Source organism: Engystomops pustulosus, chromosome 8, assembly GCF_040894005.1.
Source record: "Engystomops pustulosus chromosome 8, aEngPut4.maternal, whole genome shotgun sequence".
NCBI lineage: Eukaryota > Metazoa > Chordata > Amphibia > Anura > Leptodactylidae > Engystomops > Engystomops pustulosus.
The window spans coordinates 10,006,943-10,024,823 of record NC_092418.1 but is presented as its reverse complement, the minus strand read 5'-3'; the positions used below and the strand labels follow the sequence as shown (position 1 = coordinate 10,024,823).

The following is a 17,881-nucleotide window of genomic DNA, read 5'->3' as shown; positions in this document are numbered from 1 at the left end:
TCCCTGTACTGTGACATCGCTGTGTGTATTACCCCTGTACTGTGACATCGCTGTGTGTATTATCTCTGTACTGTGACATCGCTGTGTGTATTATCCCTGTACTGTGACATCGCTGTGTGTATTATCCCTGTACTGTGTGTATTTTCCCTGTACTGTGACATCACTGTGTGTATTATCCCTGTACTGTGACATCACTGTGTGTATTATCCCTGTACTGTGACATCACTGTGTGTATTATCCCTGTACTGTGACATCACTGTGTGTATTATCCCTGTACTGTGACATCACTGTGTGTATTATCCCTGTACTGTGACATCACTGTGTGTATTATCCCTGTACTGTGACATCACTGTGTGTATTATCCCTGTACTGTGACATCACTGTGTGTATTATCCCTGTACTGTGACATCACTGTGTGTATTATCTCTGTACTGTGACATCACTGTGTGTATTATCCCTGTACTGTGACATCACTGTGTGTATTATCCCTGTACTGTGACATCGCTGTGTGTATTATCCCCTGTACTGTGACATCCCTGTGTGTATTATCTCTGTACTGTGACATCGCTGTGTGTATTATCCCTGTACTGTGACATCACTGTGTGTATTTTCCCTGTACTGTGACATCACTGTGTGTATTATCCCTGTACTGTGACATCACTGTGTGTATTATCCCTGTACTGTGACATCACTGTGTGTATTATCCCTGTACTGTGACATCACTGTGTGTATTATCCCTGTACTGTGACATCACTGTGTGTATTATCCCTGTATTGTGACATCACTGTGTGTATTATCCCTGTACTGTGACATCACTGTGTGTATTATCCCTGTACTGTGACATCACTGTGTGTATTTTCCCTGTACTGTGACATCACTGTGTGTATTATCCCTGTACTGTGACATCACTGTGTGTATTATCCCTGTACTGTGACATCACTGTGTGTATTATCCCTGTACTGTGACATCGCTGTGTGTATTATCTCTGTACTGTGACATCACTGTGTATTATCCCTGTACTGTGACATCGCTGTGTATTATCCCTGTACTGTGACATCACTGTGTGTATTATCCCTGTACTGTGACATCGCTGTGTGTATTATCCCTGTACTGTGACATCACTGTGTGTATTATCCCTGTACTGTGACATCACTGTGTGTATTATCCCTGTACTGTGACATCGCTGTGTATTATCCCTGTACTGTGACATCACTGTGTGTATTATCTCTGTACTGTGACATCACTGTGTGTATTATCCCTGTACTGTGACATCACTGTGTATTATCTCTGTACTGTGACATCACTGTGTGTATTATCCCTGTACTGTGACATCACTGTGTGTATTATCCCTGTACTGTGACATCACTGTGTGTATTATCCCTGTACTGTGACATCACTGTGTGTATTATCCCTGTACTGTGACATCACTGTGTGTATTATCCCTGTACTGTGACATTACTGTGTGTATTATCTCTGTACTGTGACATCACTGTGTGTATTATCTCTGTACTGTGACATTACTGTGTGTATTATCTCTGTACTGTGACATCACTGTGTGTATTATCTATGATGTGATGTGATCTATGGTGTGATCAGTGGTTTAAGCACTGATCGACACATTGGGGGTCATTTACTAAGGGCCCGATTCGCGTTTTCCCAACGTGTTACCCCAATATTTCTGATTTGCGCCGATTTCCCCTGTATTGTCCCGGGATTTTGGAGCATGCGATTGGATTGTGGCGCATCAGCGCTGGAATGCACGCAACGAAAATCGGGGGGGGCGTGGTCAAACGAAAACCCGATGGTTTTCGGAAAAACCGCTGCATTTAAAACAAAAAATCTGTTGCGGCGCTTGCACTTAGCTTCACTCAGCCCGAGCCGGTGAACTCCAGCGCGTTCCAATACTTTTCAGCGCAGCAACGCCACCTGGTGGGCGGCGGAGGAACTACCTTAATGAACCTGGCCGGACCCGAATCCAGCGCAGAGAACGCGCCGCTGGATCGCGAATGGGCTTGGTAAGTAAATCTGCCCCATTGGGGCTCATTTACTAAGGGTTGCGCTGCACTTTCATCAGACTGTTCGCCTTTTTCGGGGATTGCACGGCTTTCACAGGTATTTAAGAAGTGTCTGCGCCGCGATGGTGTGAACTCTGTTGGACCTGAGCGGGGAAGCGACACATGCAGGATATCGGGCGCAGGATCTTAGTGACTCCCCGCACAGCACATTATACACGGACAATGCACTTACATGCACCAGGAAGAAGAAGGTGAACTCCGGGGACCTGAGCGGGGAAGTGACACATGCAAGATATCAGGTGCAGGATCTTAGTGACCCCCCACACAGCACATTATACATGGACAATGCACTTACATGCACCAGGAAGAAGAAGGTGAACTCCGGGGACCTGAGCGGGGAAGTGACACCTGCAGGATATCGGGTGCAGGATCTTAGTAACTCCCTGCACAGCTCATTATACACGGACAATGCACTTACATGCACCAGGAAGAAGAAGGTGAACTCCGGGGACCTGAGCGGGGAAGTGACACATGCAGGATATTGGGTGCAGGATCTTAGTGACTCCCTGCGCAGCGCATTATACACGGACAATGCACTTACATGCACCAGGAAGAAGAAGGTAAACTCCGGGGACCTGAGCGGGGAAGTGACACATGCAGGATATCGGGTGCAGGATCTTAGTAACTCCCTGCACAGCTCATTATACACGGACAATGCACTTACATGCACCAGGAAGAAGAAGGTGAACTCCGGGGACCTGAGCAGGGAAGCGATACATGCAGGATATCGGATGCACGATCTTAGTGACTCCCCGCACAGCGCATTATACACGGACAATGCACTTACATGCACCAGGAAGAAGAAGGTGAACTCCGGGGACCTGAGCGGGGAAGTGACACATGCAGGATATCGGCCGCACGATCTTAGTGACTCCCCGCACAGAGCATTATACACGGACAATGCACTTACATGCACCAGGAAGAAGAAGGTGAACTCCAGGGACCTGAGCGGGGAAGCGACACATGCAGGATATCGGGCACAGGATCTTAGTGACTCCCCGCACAGCGCATTATACACAGACAATGCACTTACATGCACCAGGAAGAAGAAGGTGAACTCCAGGGACCTGAGCGGGGAAGCGACACATGCTGGATATCGGGTGCAGGATCTTAGTGACTCCCTGCACAGCGCATTATACACGGACAATGCACTCACATGCACCAGGAAGAAGAAGGTGAACTCCAGGGACCTGAGCGGGGAAGCGACACATGCAGGATATCGGGCACAGGATCTTAGTGACTCCCCGCACAGCGCATTATACACGGACAATGCACTCACATGCACCAGGAAGAAGAAGGTGAACTCCAGGTACCTGAGCGGGGAAGCGACACATGCAGGATATCGGGCGCAGGATCTTAGTGACTCCCTGCACAGCGCATTATACACGGACAATGCACTTACATGCACCAGGAAGAAGAAGGTGAACTCCAGGTACCTGAGCGGGGAAGCGACACATGCAGGATATCGGGCGCAGGATCTTAGTGACTCCCCGCACAGCACATTATACACAGACAATGCACTTACATGCACCAGGAAGAAGAAGGTGAACTCTGGGGACATGAGCGGGGAAGTGACACATGCAGGATATCGGGGGCAGGATCTTAGTGACTCCCCGCACAGCACATTATACACGGACAATGCACTTACATGCACCAGGAAGAAGAAGGTGAACTCCGGGGACCTGAGCGGGGAAGCGACACATGCAGGATATCGGGCACAGGATCTTAGTGACTCCCCGCACAGCGCATTATACACGGACAATGCACTTACATGCACCAGGAAGAAGAAGGTGAACTCCGGGGACCTGAGCGGGGAAGCGACACATGCAGGATATCGGGCGCAGGATCTTAGTGACTCCCCGCACAGCGCATTATACACGGACAATGCACTTACATGCACCAGGAAGAAGAAGGTGAACTCCGGGGACCTGAGCGGGGAAGCGACACATGCAGGATATCGGGGGCAGGATCTTAGTGACTCCCCGCACAGCGCATTATACATGGACAATGCACTTACATGCACCAGGAAGAAGAAGGTGAACTCCAGGGACCTGAGCGGGGAAGCGACACATGCAGGATATCGGGCGCAGGATCTTAGTGACTCCCCGCACAGCACATTATACACGGACAATGCACTTACATGCACCAGGAAGAAGAAGGTGAACTCCGGGGACCTGAGTGGGGAAGCGACACATGCAGGATATCGGGCGCAGGATCTTAGTGACTCCCCGCACAGCGCATTATACATGGACAATGCACTTACATGCACCAGGAAGAAGAAGGTGAACTCCGGGGACCTGAGTGGGGAAGTGACACATGCAGGATATCGGGTGCAGGATCTTAGTGACACAGCGCATTATACACAGACAATGCACTTTCGGTGGCCTCCAGTGGCCGGGTAAGTAGATGTCCCCATTGTGGGGGTTCTGTACTGTACACAATGGCCACATGACAGCAGTGATTCTACTCCCTGCAGTACACACCTCCCTGCAGCAGAGGGCGCTGACACCTCCACTTTGTGGCCGCAGCTATGCCTCAGAGGCGCTCCTTCTGCTCGCGCCTAGTCTCTATGGTATGTGTGAGGCGCTCTAGCTTTGTTTACATGCCTAGTCTATGGTCTTAGTGGTGACGTCACGCTCATTGCGCCTGCGTAGTATCACCGAGGCCGCAGCCCCTGGGACGCGACTGGACCGAGTCAGTCAACAAGAGGCACCGGAGAGGCGAGCAGGGAGGGGCCGCAGAGACACCCGGGGCCCGACACCTGCCCGAGCTGTGCGCACTGTTCACACTGCCTGCGATACTGGGGGCGCTGTGACGGCGGAGGCGCCGGCCTGCATGCTGCCAGGGGCCCAGTAACCCCCCATAGTGATAGCAGGGCCCCTCCCTTCTGTCAGTGGGGCCCTCCCTGACTCCTGCTGCCCCCAGCACTGATATTGGGGGATCTGTGACCCTGACATCTGGGGTCACATCAGCAGCTGGCACATCGCTCTTCCAGACCTCCCCTTTAAGGGCCCCCCAGGTGAAGTCACAGGGTCAGAGCCTCCCAGGAGCCCCCATTATCTGCCAATGACCTGAGGCCTCCCCTCATCACCCGCCTGGAGCCTCACCCGCCTGGAGCCTCACCCTGTGAGCGGAGCAGCAGAAAGGCTGGGGCCACAACCCAGGAGAATCACGCACAGCCAGGGGCCACATCCCGGGGGCCCTGTGCACAGAGGAGCCGGGACAGGATGGGGAGAGGCAAAGGCCATTCCAAGAGGTAAATATGATCGCCCCATGTCACACAGGTACATCAGCCCTGTCCTAGGGAGATAATAATGCCGTCACCCAGCTTTACCAGGCACCCAGCTTTACCAGGGGGGACAAATATCACCTTTATTTGTGACTACAGTTGCTTATAATCAGCGGCTAATTCCAGTCGGGATCACAGGGATTACATTCAATGGAGGGGGATGCTTCCAGCCACAGCGCCATCCAGTGCCCATAATGATCCACTGCAAGGGCCACTACAGACCCGCACACAGCGCCATTCAGTGCCCATAATGGTCTAGTGCAAGGGCCACTACAGACCCGCACACAGCGCCATTCAGTGCCCATAATGGTCTAGTGCAAGGGCCACTACAGACCCGCACACTGCGCCACCCAGTGCCAATAATTGTCCAGTGCAAGGGCCACTACAGACCCACACACAGCGCCATTCAGTGCCCATAATGGTCCAGTGCAAGGGCCACTACAGACCCACACACAGCGCCATTCAGTGCCCATAATGGTCCAGTGCAAGGGCCACTACAGACCCGCACACAGCGCCATCCAGTGCCCATAATCGTCCAGTGCAAGGGCCACTACAGACCCGCACACAGCGCCATCCAGTGCCCATAATCGTCCAGTGCAAGGGCCACTACAGACCCGCACACAGCGCCATCCAGTGCCCATAATTGTCCAGTTCAAGAGCCACTACAGACCCACACACTGCGCCACCCAGTGCCCATAATGGTCCAGTGCAAGGGCCACTACAGACCCACACACTGCGCCACCCAGTGCCCATAATGGTCCAGTGCAAGGGCCACTACAGACCCGCACACTGCGCCACCCAGTGCCCATAATGGTCCAGTGCAAGGGCCACTACAGACCCACACACTGCGCCACCCAGTGCCCATAATTGTCCAGTGCAAGGGCCACTACAGACCCGCACACTGCGCCACCCAGTGCCCATAATTGTCCAGTGCAAGGGCCACTACAGACCCGCACACAGCGCCATCCAGTGCCCATAATCGTCCAGTGCAAGGGCCACTACAGACCCTCACACAGCGCAATCCAGTGCCCATAATTGTCCAGTTCAAGAGCCACTACAGACCCACACACTGCGGCACCCAGTGCCCATAATGGTCCAGTGCAAGGGCCACTACAGACCCACACACTGCGCCACCCAGTGCCCATAATGGTCCAGTGCAAGGGCCACTACAGACCCACACACTGCGCCACCCAGTGCCTATAATGGTCCAGTGCAAGGGCCACTACAGACCCACACACTGCGCCACCCAGTGCCCATAATTGTCCAGTGCAAGGGCCACTACAGACCCGCACACAGCGCCATCCAGTGCCCATAATGATCCACTGCAAGGGCCACTACAGACCCTCACACTGCGCCACCCAGTGCCCATAATTGTCCAGTGCAAGGGCCACTACAGACCCTCACACAGCGCCGTCCAGTGCCCATAATGGTCCAGTGTAAAAGCCGCTACAGACCCGCAACCAGCGCCATCCAGTGCCCATAATGGTCCAGTGCAAGGGCCGCTACAGACCCTCATACAGCGCCATCAAGTGCCTGTAATAGTCCAATGTAAGGGCCACTACAGAACTGTACACAGCACCATCCAGATCTCTGTATAAGGGACACTCCCCCTATTAATACAAAAGCCTGTAAGTTGATGTAGATTTTGCTGTACTCATCACTTGTCCATCCTTCTGTCCAGCAGCTGATCCCGCCGGACCCCCCACCATGAATGGTAGTTTACCCCTGGAGGGTCCCTCCTCCTCTCCTTCACCTAACTGGAAGGAGTTCTGTGAGATCCACGCTCATGCTGCTGCCCTTGACTTTGCCCGCCGCCTCCGGGCTTTCCTGAGCGAGAATCCGCAGTACGCCACACCAGGGGCCGAGAGCAGCTTCTCCAGACGCTTTGCTGAGCATTTTGTGGAACACTTTGAGACCGAAGTGAACAAGACCCACGGTACCGAAGGCCCTTCCCCCACCCGCTGCAGCATCGCTCCATTCACTGGAGCACAGACCTCCACCAGGGACCTGTCGGAGACGTGCAGTGACTCCTCTCTGGCCTCCCCTGTTGAGACACAGCCTCGGCAGGACTCATCCGGGATCACGTCTGGTCTCTCCAGCAGTCAGTCCCACAGCTCGGAGGAATTCTCCACGTCTTCGGCCACAGCCAAGCCGCGCCTGAAGAAGCGCTTCTCTCTCCGCAACGTGAGTCGCAGCGTGCGGGGGAGCGTCAGGGGGATCCTGCAGTGGAAAAGTTCAGCAGAATCCCCCACAGATGAGACTGGGGCCAACAGCAACTGCAACTCCTCAGCCAGCGGCCGTGCTGGGGGGGATAGATGGACGCATAGGTTTGAGAAGCTGAGGCTCAGCCGGCCTCCTGCCCCCAGAACTGAACTGCGGGATGTCAAGAGGGAAGGGGTCCTCAACTATGTGGTGGCCGAGGAGGTCAACAGCAGCAGCAAACCTCGGTGGCAGAAGTGCCGGCTGCTCCTGCGGAAGGGCGAAGCTGAGGGCTACCTGCTGGAGTTCTACATTCCTCCCAAGGTAAGAAAGCGAAGACCTCCACCCCCATAGAGAGATGGTAGAGGAGCCTTGCTAATACTAAAGGGGTTATCCAGAATGAAAGAAACATGGCCTCTATCCTAACACCGGTTGTGTCTGGCATTGCGGCTCCGCTCTATTAAAGTGAAGCTGTAGTACCACGTACAACCTGTGGACAGGTGTGGTGCTGTTTATGTGTATGTAAGATACCTAGACACGTGTCTCGCTGGTTACAGTGTATTAGGTGCGTTATCAGATTTTTATACATTTAAAGGAAAATAAATGTCTACAATGATATAATAATGATATATTCTGATGATCATGTGACATAATAGCACTTGACAATCCTCTGCACGTCTTCCTGCAGGCCGCCAAGCCTCGGGTCAGCATCCTCTGCTCATCCATTGCTGACGTACGGACCACAACCCCCCTGGAGATGCCAGATAAAGAGAACACGTTTGTGTTGAAGGTAATGACCGGGAGGCGACCACAAGAAAGATCAACACAACCGGGAATCATCCGTCTCTATCCGGAATACAAATCTATTTCTTTTTTATATTTGTCTTCTCTTCAGACAGAGAATTCCTCAGAATATATCCTGGAGTCCGTGGACCCCCTGCAGATGAGGTCATGGCTCTCCGACATATATGACTGCATGTTGTCCAGGTAAGTGTAACAGTAAGACAGGGAAGACCTGCTGCTTGTTACCAGGAATATCCCAACATCCAAACTAACATCCGACATCCTAACCAGATATACAAGAAACTTCCCTTGTAGTTTTGATGTTAGATGACTGCAAAATCACCAGCACACGTTCTGTGCAGAAATTTCAGATCTAAAGGCAGCAGAATAGTGAGTGCAGCTCTGGGGTATAATACAGGATGTAACTCAGGATCAGTACAGGATAAGTAATGTCATGTATGTACACAGTGACTGCACCAGCAGCAGAATAGTGAGTGCAGCTCTGGGGTATAATACAGGATGTAACTCAGGATCAGTACAGGATAAGTAATGTCATGTATGTACACAGTGACTGCACCAGCAGCAGAATAGTGAGTGCAGCTCTGGAGTATAATACAGGATGTAACTCAGGATCAGTACAGGATAAGTAATGTCATGTATGTACACAGTGACTGCACCAGCAGCAGAATAGTGAGTGCAGCTCTGGAGTATAATACAGGATGTAACTCAGGATCAGTACAGGATAAGTAATGTCATGTATGTACACAGTGACTGCACCAGCAGCAGAATAGTGAGTGCAGCTCTGGAGTATAATACAGGATGTAACTCAGGATCAGTACAGGATAAGTAATGTCATGTATGTACACAGTGACTGCACTAGCAGCAGAATAGTGAGTGCAGCTCTGGGGTATAATACAGGATATATCTCAGGATCAGTACAGGATAAGTAATGTCATGTATGTACACAGTGACTGCACCAGCAGCAGAATAGTGAGTGCAGCTCTGGAGTATAATACAGGATGTAACTCAGGATCAGTACAGGATAAGTAATGTCATGTATGTACACAGTGACTGCACCAGCAGCAGAATAGTGAGTGCAGCTCTGGAGTATAATACAGGATGTAACTCAGGATCAGTACAGGATAAGTAATGTCATGTATGTACACAGTGACTGCACTAGCAGCAGAATAGTGAGTGCAGCTCTGGGGTATAATACAGGATGTAACTCAGGATCAGTACAGGATAAGTAATGTCATGTATGTACACAGTGACTGCACCAGCAGCAGAATAGTGAGTGCAGCTCTGGAGTATAATACAGGATGTAACTCAGGATCAGTACAGGATAAGTAATGTCATGTATGTACACAGTGACTGCACCAGCAGCAGAATAGTGAGTGCAGCTCTGGAGTATAATACAGGAGGTAACTCAGGATCAGTACAGGATTAGTAATGTCATGTATGTACACAGTGACTTCACCAGCAGAATAGTGAGTGCAGCTCTGGGGTATAATACAGGATGTAACTCAGGATCAGTACAGGATAAGTAATGTCATGTATGTACACAGTGACTGCACCAGCAGCAGAATAGTGAGTGCAGCTCTGGGGTATAATACAGGATGTAACTCAGGATCAGTACAGGATAAGTAATGTCATGTATGTACACAGTGACTGCACCAGCAGCAGAATAGTGAGTGCAGCTCTGGGGTATAATACAGGATGTAACTCAGGATCAGTACAGGATAAGTAATGTCATGTATGTACACAGTGACTGCACCAGCAGCAGAATAGTGAGTGCAGCTCTGGGGTATAATACAGGATGTAACTCAGGATCAGTACAGGATTAGTAATGTCATGTATGTACACAGTGACTGCACCAGCAGCAGAATAGTGAGTGCAGCTCTGGAGTATAATACAGGAGGTAACTCAGGATCAGTACAGGATTAGTAATGTCATGTATGTACACAGTGACTGCACCAGCAGCAGAATAGTGAGTGCAGCTCTGGAGTATAATACAGGATGTAACTCAGGATCAGTACAGGATAAGTAATGTCATGTATGTACACAGTGACTGCACCAGCAGCAGAATAGTGAGTGCAGCTCTGGAGTATAATACAGGATGTAACTCAGGATCAGTACAGGATAAGTAATGTCATGTATGTACACAGTGACTGCACCAGCAGCAGAATAGTGAGTGCAGCTCTGGGGTATAATACAGGATGTAACTCAGGATCAGTACAGGATAAGTAATGTCATGTATGTACACAGTGACTGCACCAGCAGCAGAATAGTGAGTGCAGCTCTGGGGTATAATACAGGATGTAACTCAGGATCAGTACAGGATAAGTAATGTATGTACACAGTGACTGCACTAGCAGCAGAATAGTGAGTGCAGCTCTGGGGTATAATACAGGATGTAACTCAGGATCAGTACAGGATAAGTAATGTCATGTATGTACACAGTGACTGCACCAGCAGCAGAATAGTGAGTGCAGCTCTGGAGTATAATACAGGATGTAACTCAGGATCAGTACAGGATAAGTAATGTCATGTATGTACACAGTGACTGCACTAGCAGCAGAATAGTGAGTGCAGCTCTGGGGTATAATACAGGATGTAACTCAGGATCAGTACAGGATAAGTAATGTCATGTATGTACACAGTGACTGCACTAGCAGCAGAATAGTGAGCGCAGCTCTGGAGTATAATACAGGATGTAACTCAGGATCAGTACAGGATAAGTAATGTCATGTATGTACACAGTGACTGCACCAGCAGCAGAATAGTGAGTGCAGCTGTGGAGTATAATACAGGATGTATCTCAGGATCAGTACAGGATAAGTAATGTCATGTATGTACACAGTGACTGCACCAGCAGCAGAATAGTGAGTGCAGCTCTGGAGTATAATACAGGATGTAACTCAGGATCAGTACAGGATAAGTAATGTCATGTATGTACACAGTGACTGCACCACCAGCAGAATAGTGAGGGCAGCTCTGGAGTATAATACTGGATAATTAATCTCATAAGAAGAAACATAATTCCTGTTTTGTCTCTTTCTGATTTTTCAGCAGGGACGGAGCTGATACCTCAGACCTTCCACACATAAACCATTCAGAAAGCATGCCCAGCCGGGATCTACCTCTGATACCCACAGAGAGCAGTGAACAGCTCTGCCAAGGTAAATGACCCAACCTGCTGCAGCTTGTGGCTGATCGTCAGTCCCCTGATATGTGTAGATGGGGAGGTAAGTGATCTCACCCCTGTGTTCCTTTCCTGGCAGGAGCCTATGGTGGTCTGTCTGATCGCCCCACTGCGTCCATCTCGCCCAGCTCTGTGTCCATGACGCCCTCACACTTTGAGTCTATGGAGCTCCTTCCTCCAGAGTTGCCTCCGCGGGCTCCCATCGACGAGGGGGAGAGGATGCAGAACCCTATAAGCGCCCCCTTCCCTGACGCCACAGACAATGCAGGTGGGATCCTCGGCGCAGCGTAGAGTGGGGTCTGCGTCATATTTTCTGGAAGATGTCATCTCCCCCTTGTATATTTATTGTACAGCTTCATTCCTGTTCCAAGGAGAACCCGATCCTGGTGACGGGGAGCACCCGTTGTCGGAGTACCAATGGTTCCATGGCACCCTATCACGTCTTAAAGCTGCGCAGCTCGTCCTGGCCGGGGGCACCAATAGTCACGGCGTCTTCTTGGTGAGGCAGAGCGAGACCCGGAGAGGGGAGTATGTGCTGACGTTCAACTTCCAGGGCAAGGCCAAGGTGAGGCGGGGGCTGGGGTCCTCTGGTAGCGTATCCGTGCTGTATCTTGTCTTCTCACCCGCTCCTTCCCTCCCTCAGCACCTGCGCCTGTCCCTGAATGAGGACGGCCAGTGTCGTGTGCAGCACCTCTGGTTTCAGACCATCTTTGACATGTTGGAACATTTCCGCGTTCACCCCATCCCACTCGAGTCCGGGGGCTCCAGCGACGTGACCCTCATCAGCTACGTGGTGTCTTCTCAGAGGTTACACGGTGAGGACACGTGTCATGTAGATTTAGTATATGAAATGTATATAGTGTTATAGACCTCTGTCACCCAGCTGAGGTCACAGACCCTTAGGAGAGGGTCCCCAGCCCCTGAGTATAGGGGATAAGTGTCTGACCACAGGACCCTCAGAAAACGGGATAGGAATGGGCTCCATAGATATCTATATCACCCCTCCCCTAGTACAGATATCCTGGGGGTAGGAGATAATACAAGGGTAATATTTGTGTTGTTATTGCACGTTCTGTTCTATTCTAACTCTTTGTGTGTAATATCAGGTGGAGATTTGGAGGCTTCTTGTTCTGTAACCCCTTCACCTCCATTGCCCCCTCATCCCTCCACCACATGCTCTTCTCTGATTGGGCCCCGTCTGTTCTTTGCAGGCCGAGACAGGGCTGACAGTAGAACAACCGTGTGTGAGGTTCCCCACCGCATCCCAGACTCACCATCAAACCCCATCTCCATTGGAGCGAATGACTGTATGTAAGTGCTGACTACAACCATCCATGTCCCTTCTGTATCATCCCCGGCTGAGGGGGGAACATCCACAATATATTCACCCGCGCCGGAGACTTTCACTGCACATTTTACTATTTTGCATTGCAAAAGGTGAAATCTGCTGAAAATCCACAGAATTGGGTATTTTTATGAATCTATATTTCAGTCCCATGTGGACCTGGCACCACAGGACCAGAACCTTGCAGAATTTCCCAGCGGAGGAACAAATTGCCACCACACAAAACACACAACATAGTTTGTTACATTTATTCCAGGATTGTGCTGAGCTGCTCCGCAGATCCTCCTCTCTGCTCTAAATAACTGCTGTAAACTCCAAACAAATTCCTGCTACAGCTGAGTCTGTGGAGCTTCTTAAAGGGAACCTGTCACCAGGGGCCTCATTTTCACTATAGACAAGCTGCAGAAGCCCATTACAGCTGCAGTGCACATCTGCCTTTTCTATGCATTTGCATTACAGTATAATTGTGTGTTATAACTTATCTGGCACCCTGATAAAGTCCTGGGGTAGTCCCAGGGGTTGGGCTTTAGTTTGGAAGCATTTAAAAAAACATGTGTCTTTTCTGTGTTACTCACTCCTCAGATCTCAGCCCCCACCTTAGTGCTCCTGTACAGCTCCTTCCTCCTGCTCCTTCACAGAGCTCACGGCCTGGTGAGCTGACATCAGAGGGAGAGGGAGGAGCTGTACACGAGCACAATGGTGGGGGCTGAGATCTGAGGAGTGAGTAACACAGACAAGTCACATGTTGTTATTTGAAATGCATCCAACCAAAGTCCAATCCCTGTGACTACACAGAGGATTTTGTCAGGATGCAAGGTGAGTTATAACACACAATCATATTGTAATGCAAAGGCTTAGAAAAGGCAGAGAGACAGATTTGCACTGCAGGTGTGATGGGCTTCTGTAACCTGTCTTTAGTGGAAATGAGGTCTGGGGTGACAGGTCCCCTTTAATGCACAGTGCTAAGAGCACAGCAGTGTGATGACACACCTGCAGTACAATCCTGGAATTTAAATGCATTTATCACAGTCCTTTTGCTACTAACAACATACACAGAGGTCTGCTTACACGTCTATCCAGGGATAATGCAGAGCACTGGCTGCAGAGAGCACAGCAGTGTGAGGACACACCTGCTGTATATACAGATTTATATTCTAGGATTATAACAGTCCTGCTGCTACTAACATACACATTGTCTGATTACACCTCTCTCCATGGACAATACATAACACTGGCTGCAGTCTGTATGGTCACAGCTGCTGACAGATCCCCTTAAAGGGATGGTGTTTAAAAGGGATAACTCCGAGTATTTCTCACAGCTGACAGTTACAGGTTAAACATTAGGGACCTTACTTTAAAAATTCACAATAAACCTTAAAGGGGTTTTCCCACGAACAGAAGTTATGCCCTATCCACAGAATAAGGCCCAACGTGCTGCTCAGTGGGGGGTCTCAGCGATTGTTGCATCGTCTGCTCCATTAGTCTGAGGAGCGTTGAAGGGTCCGTCGGACTCCTCGTTTTGCTATCTGCAGGGGTCTCGGCACTGAGACCCCAATTGATCAGCCCTACTTAGGCCCTACCCTTTTAACTCCTCACATACCAGATACACGTGGGCCATGGTTTAGATATTGCTTTGCACATATTGAGCACTAGAGTTTCATTGACGGGTCACAGTTCGCGGTGAAGCTCCTCCCCTTTAATTGCCTCCGTCTTGTGGGTGGAGCTTGAGACTTGTTGTTTGTCCCTTCTTTTGCAGAGGCGGCCAGCAGCCGTAACCCTCCCCCACTGCCTCCCCACCCGTTATCCCGTCACCACAGCGCGGAGGGGACCCTGCAGCCTCCTTGGTTTCCGCTCAGCTCCTCTCCCCCGGAGGAACCCCTGGTAGCCAGCAGCAGACCCCCTCCAGAGCCCCCCATCACCCAACAGGAGGAGGGACTGTCACCTGCCGAAGATCAGGAAGAAGCGGCCATCCGCCTGCAGCAGCTCCAGCCGGGCAGCGCCAGCCTGGAGGACCCCAGTGACCCCAGTGCCAGGGCGCGGGCTGTCAATAACCAGTATTCCTTTGTATGAGTGGAGCTTCTCCGTGTTCTCGCTCGCTGCTTTTTGTAGCTTCGTCTTGATAGATATTTCTTCTCACAGACACTAGAACGGAAACCCAGCACCGGCCCTCGTGTAACGCGGTTTAGTGTGAGTTACGGATCCTAGAAAACACTAAACCGACCTGAGCATACACTACAGAAGCGACAAAGGGGTTAATCACGACACTCCCTAACTTAGGGTGAGGGCTCCCAGCATGTCCAGTGCACTGATACCGGTCCAGGCCCAGTCATCCTGTGGGGACTATAGAATGAGACTATATAGGGCCCTGCATCCCCACATACAGGTACAGATAATGCGCTGACCGCAGGTACTAATAGGGTAACATAACGGTACTTACAGGCTCTGGACTTACCTCCTGCACATAGAGGCGCGCGGGCATATAGGAGGGATATGGGTACAAGAGCTGCCCTGGTGCAGTCATATAATGTAAAGCCCTGGATAATATATATCAAGGGACCAGTAATCCGACTACGGCGCCAGATCGGATCAATGTTTTCTGAGGGTGGAGTCTAAAGTCGCTGAAACGTACTCCAGTCCCACCCAGAGCAGCCGCACTGCTACCCTCTATGCTCTCTACAGCATAAACGCTGCTGTAACGCTCTGTGGCAAATGTAGAGGGCACATAAATATCTCGCATAATGCACACAGGTAGTGCATTGCATTGTGGGATCTCTTAATGCAGCTTTTGATGTGACTGGAGTACATGATACAAGATTGGTACAAGATGAGACCTTTACAGGCTTAATATACTGCATATGGATAATGTATATATGAGATCCTCAGGGGAGGGGGCTGGCGATCCTCTGAGGAGGGAGGGAGGGGGCTGGCGATCCTCTGAGGAGGGAGAGGAGGGGCTGGCGATCCTCTGAGGAGGGAGGGGAGGGGCTGTCGATCCTCTGAGGAGGGAGGGGAGGGGCTGGCGATCCTCTGAGGAGGGACGGGAGGGGCTGGCGATCCTCTGAGGAGGGAGGGGAAGGGCTGGTGATCCACTGAGGAGGGACGGGAGGGGCTGGCGATCCTCTGAGGAGGGAGGGGCGGGGCTGGCGATCCTCTGAGGAGGGGCTGGCGATCCTCTGAGGAGGGAGGGGAGGGGCTGGCGATCCTCTGAGGAGGGACGGGAGGGGCTGGCGATCCTCTGAGGAGGGACGGGAGGGGCTGGCGATCCTCTGAGGAGGGAGGGGCGGGGCTGGCGATCCTCTGAGGAGGGAGGGGGCTGGCGATCCTCTGAGGAGGGAGGGGCGGGGCTGGCGATCCACTGAGGAGGGAGGGGAGGGGCTGGCGATCCACTGAGGAGGACTTTGCGGTTTTGTTCCACTTGTGAATGCATTGAACGGTACATGAGATATGTGGGGGGCTGTAACCCCCTCCCCCTTTTCCTCGTCACTTCAGTACAAAGTGACCTAAAACTTTATAACCACAGATATCACATGCTGCTCCCCGTGGCCCCTGACATCCCTGGGGACCACATCCGGTATGTACGTTTTTTTTACTTGTTTATTTGGTAAAGGCTGTTTTGTCGCTAACCGCTGTGATTGGACGTTGTGTATCTTGCTCCTCTTTTTCTCGGGCCCCTGATACAGATTATTACAGGAGGGGGAAACCTTAATTTTCCTAAATCTTCCCCGATAATGAGAATTATTAGAGACACGGCGCCATATTGTAGTGTTAAAGGGGAAGTAACACTTCAGTGCTATGTAATGGACTGTAGCCCAGAGTGGGGCGGGGTCTAGCACTCTGGGGTAAATCCCAGACCTAACCCCGCCCACCCCCGATTCCTAGACAATGCCAACTCCCCTTGTAACGAGTTGCTGCACGTAGGCCAAAAAGAGAAAATAATAAAGATAAATCCCCATCACTGCCAGCAGGGGGAGGCTCTGTAAGGGTAAATTAGCCAGTATTGGGGGGTGTAGGGCGCCCCCTCATCTTATAAGGTGCAGACGCTCCACCTGGCGGCTCTTGTGTTACGATTCGCTCCTCCGCCAGGTAACGGCATCAGTCCGTCATTTCAATTGGAGCCTGTGAGGAGGGTGCGGTCCGCTCTATGTACACACACACACATATATATATATATATATATACATACAGTGAGTGTATATATACTCCCGGTAACACTATAGATATATTTCTCCCCATTATTAATTAATCCTTTTTTTTTTTTTTATTTATTTTTCTACTGTGTTCTAGTGAGAATAGGAACTTTTTTTTTTTTTTCGTTTTGTTTTGTTTTTTTCTCTGTTTTTATTTTCTTTGAGGTTTTTTTTTTTTTTTCAGTTTGTTTATTTGATATTTGTAAGAGCGTATTTACCTTTTAAGATCTATTTGCCTAAGAGTATATCTTTAAATTATTTATTATACCAAGAAGATGAATTGTTGGATCGGTTTTTAGATACAAAAAAAAAAAAAAAGAAACTAAAAAAAAAAAAACGGGGGAAAGAGAAGTCTCTTCTTTCTTCAAAAATACAAAAATGTATTGTTTAACAAGATTAAAAAAAACACTTAACTAAAGCCGACGGTGTCCTGTGCTTGCTTTACTGAATGTGCAAGGGGGAGGGGCTTAAACATGCATCTAATTATGGGGTATAAAGAAATAATGTTGTAAAATTGCAACAATTTGAATCCAACCTTAAAGGGCATCAACCACCAGGATGAAAGACTGTATGCAAATGAGCCTTAAGGGCTCCATAACACCTATGGAGCCCATCAGGCTAATTTGCATAAAGTCTTTCATCCTGGTGGTAGACGCCCTTTAAAGAGGACTTTTCACTACCTCACACATGCGGAGACTAGCATATACCATTCTGTAGGTTCAGTTGTAGAGAGATCAGTCCCAGTATCGGACCATTCTAATCTGTGTTCTGTCAGAGAGGAGGAGCTGGGGGGGGGGGGGG

General features: G+C 50.2%; 1 protein-coding gene across 5 annotated transcripts; it reads left to right on the top strand.

Moving 5' to 3' along the window:
• The first annotated feature begins 4,712 nt into the window (after positions 1 to 4,712).
• Positions 4,713 to 15,814, top strand: SH2B1 (SH2B adaptor protein 1). 5 transcript variants are annotated; one of them, XM_072119655.1, is made up of 10 exons: positions 4,713 to 5,331; positions 7,049 to 7,887; positions 8,252 to 8,353; positions 8,459 to 8,550; positions 11,416 to 11,525; positions 11,628 to 11,816; positions 11,902 to 12,113; positions 12,192 to 12,363; positions 12,760 to 12,859; positions 14,650 to 14,814. In XM_072119655.1, the coding sequence occupies exons 2-10, from the start codon at positions 7,072 to 7,074 to the stop codon at positions 14,666 to 14,668; spliced, it is 1,812 nt and encodes a 603-aa protein (XP_071975756.1). In that variant the 5' UTR covers positions 4,713 to 5,331; positions 7,049 to 7,071; the 3' UTR covers positions 14,669 to 14,814. The 5 variants fall into 5 exon arrangements, with proteins under 5 accessions (XP_071975756.1, XP_071975753.1, XP_071975755.1 ...); XM_072119652.1 differs by lacking the exon at positions 12,760 to 12,859 and having other exon boundaries at positions 11,419 to 11,525; positions 14,650 to 15,814; XM_072119654.1 differs by lacking the exon at positions 12,760 to 12,859 and having other exon boundaries at positions 11,920 to 12,113; positions 14,650 to 15,814.
• Positions 15,815 to 17,881: the final 2,067 nt, after the last annotated feature.

Bases quoted from the DNA above. Each gene is read 5' to 3' on its own strand.
- SH2B1 (XM_072119650.1), top strand. From the start codon at position 7,072: ATGAATGGTAGTTTACCCCTGGAGGGTCCCTCCTCCTCTCCTTCACCT. The intron at 12,114-12,191 runs GTGAGGCGGGGG...TCCCTCCCTCAG, and splicing joins ACTTCCAGGGCAAGGCCAAG to CACCTGCGCCTGTCCCTGAA. The intron at 12,364-14,649 runs GTGAGGACACGT...CTTCTTTTGCAG, and splicing joins GTCTTCTCAGAGGTTACACG to AGGCGGCCAGCAGCCGTAAC.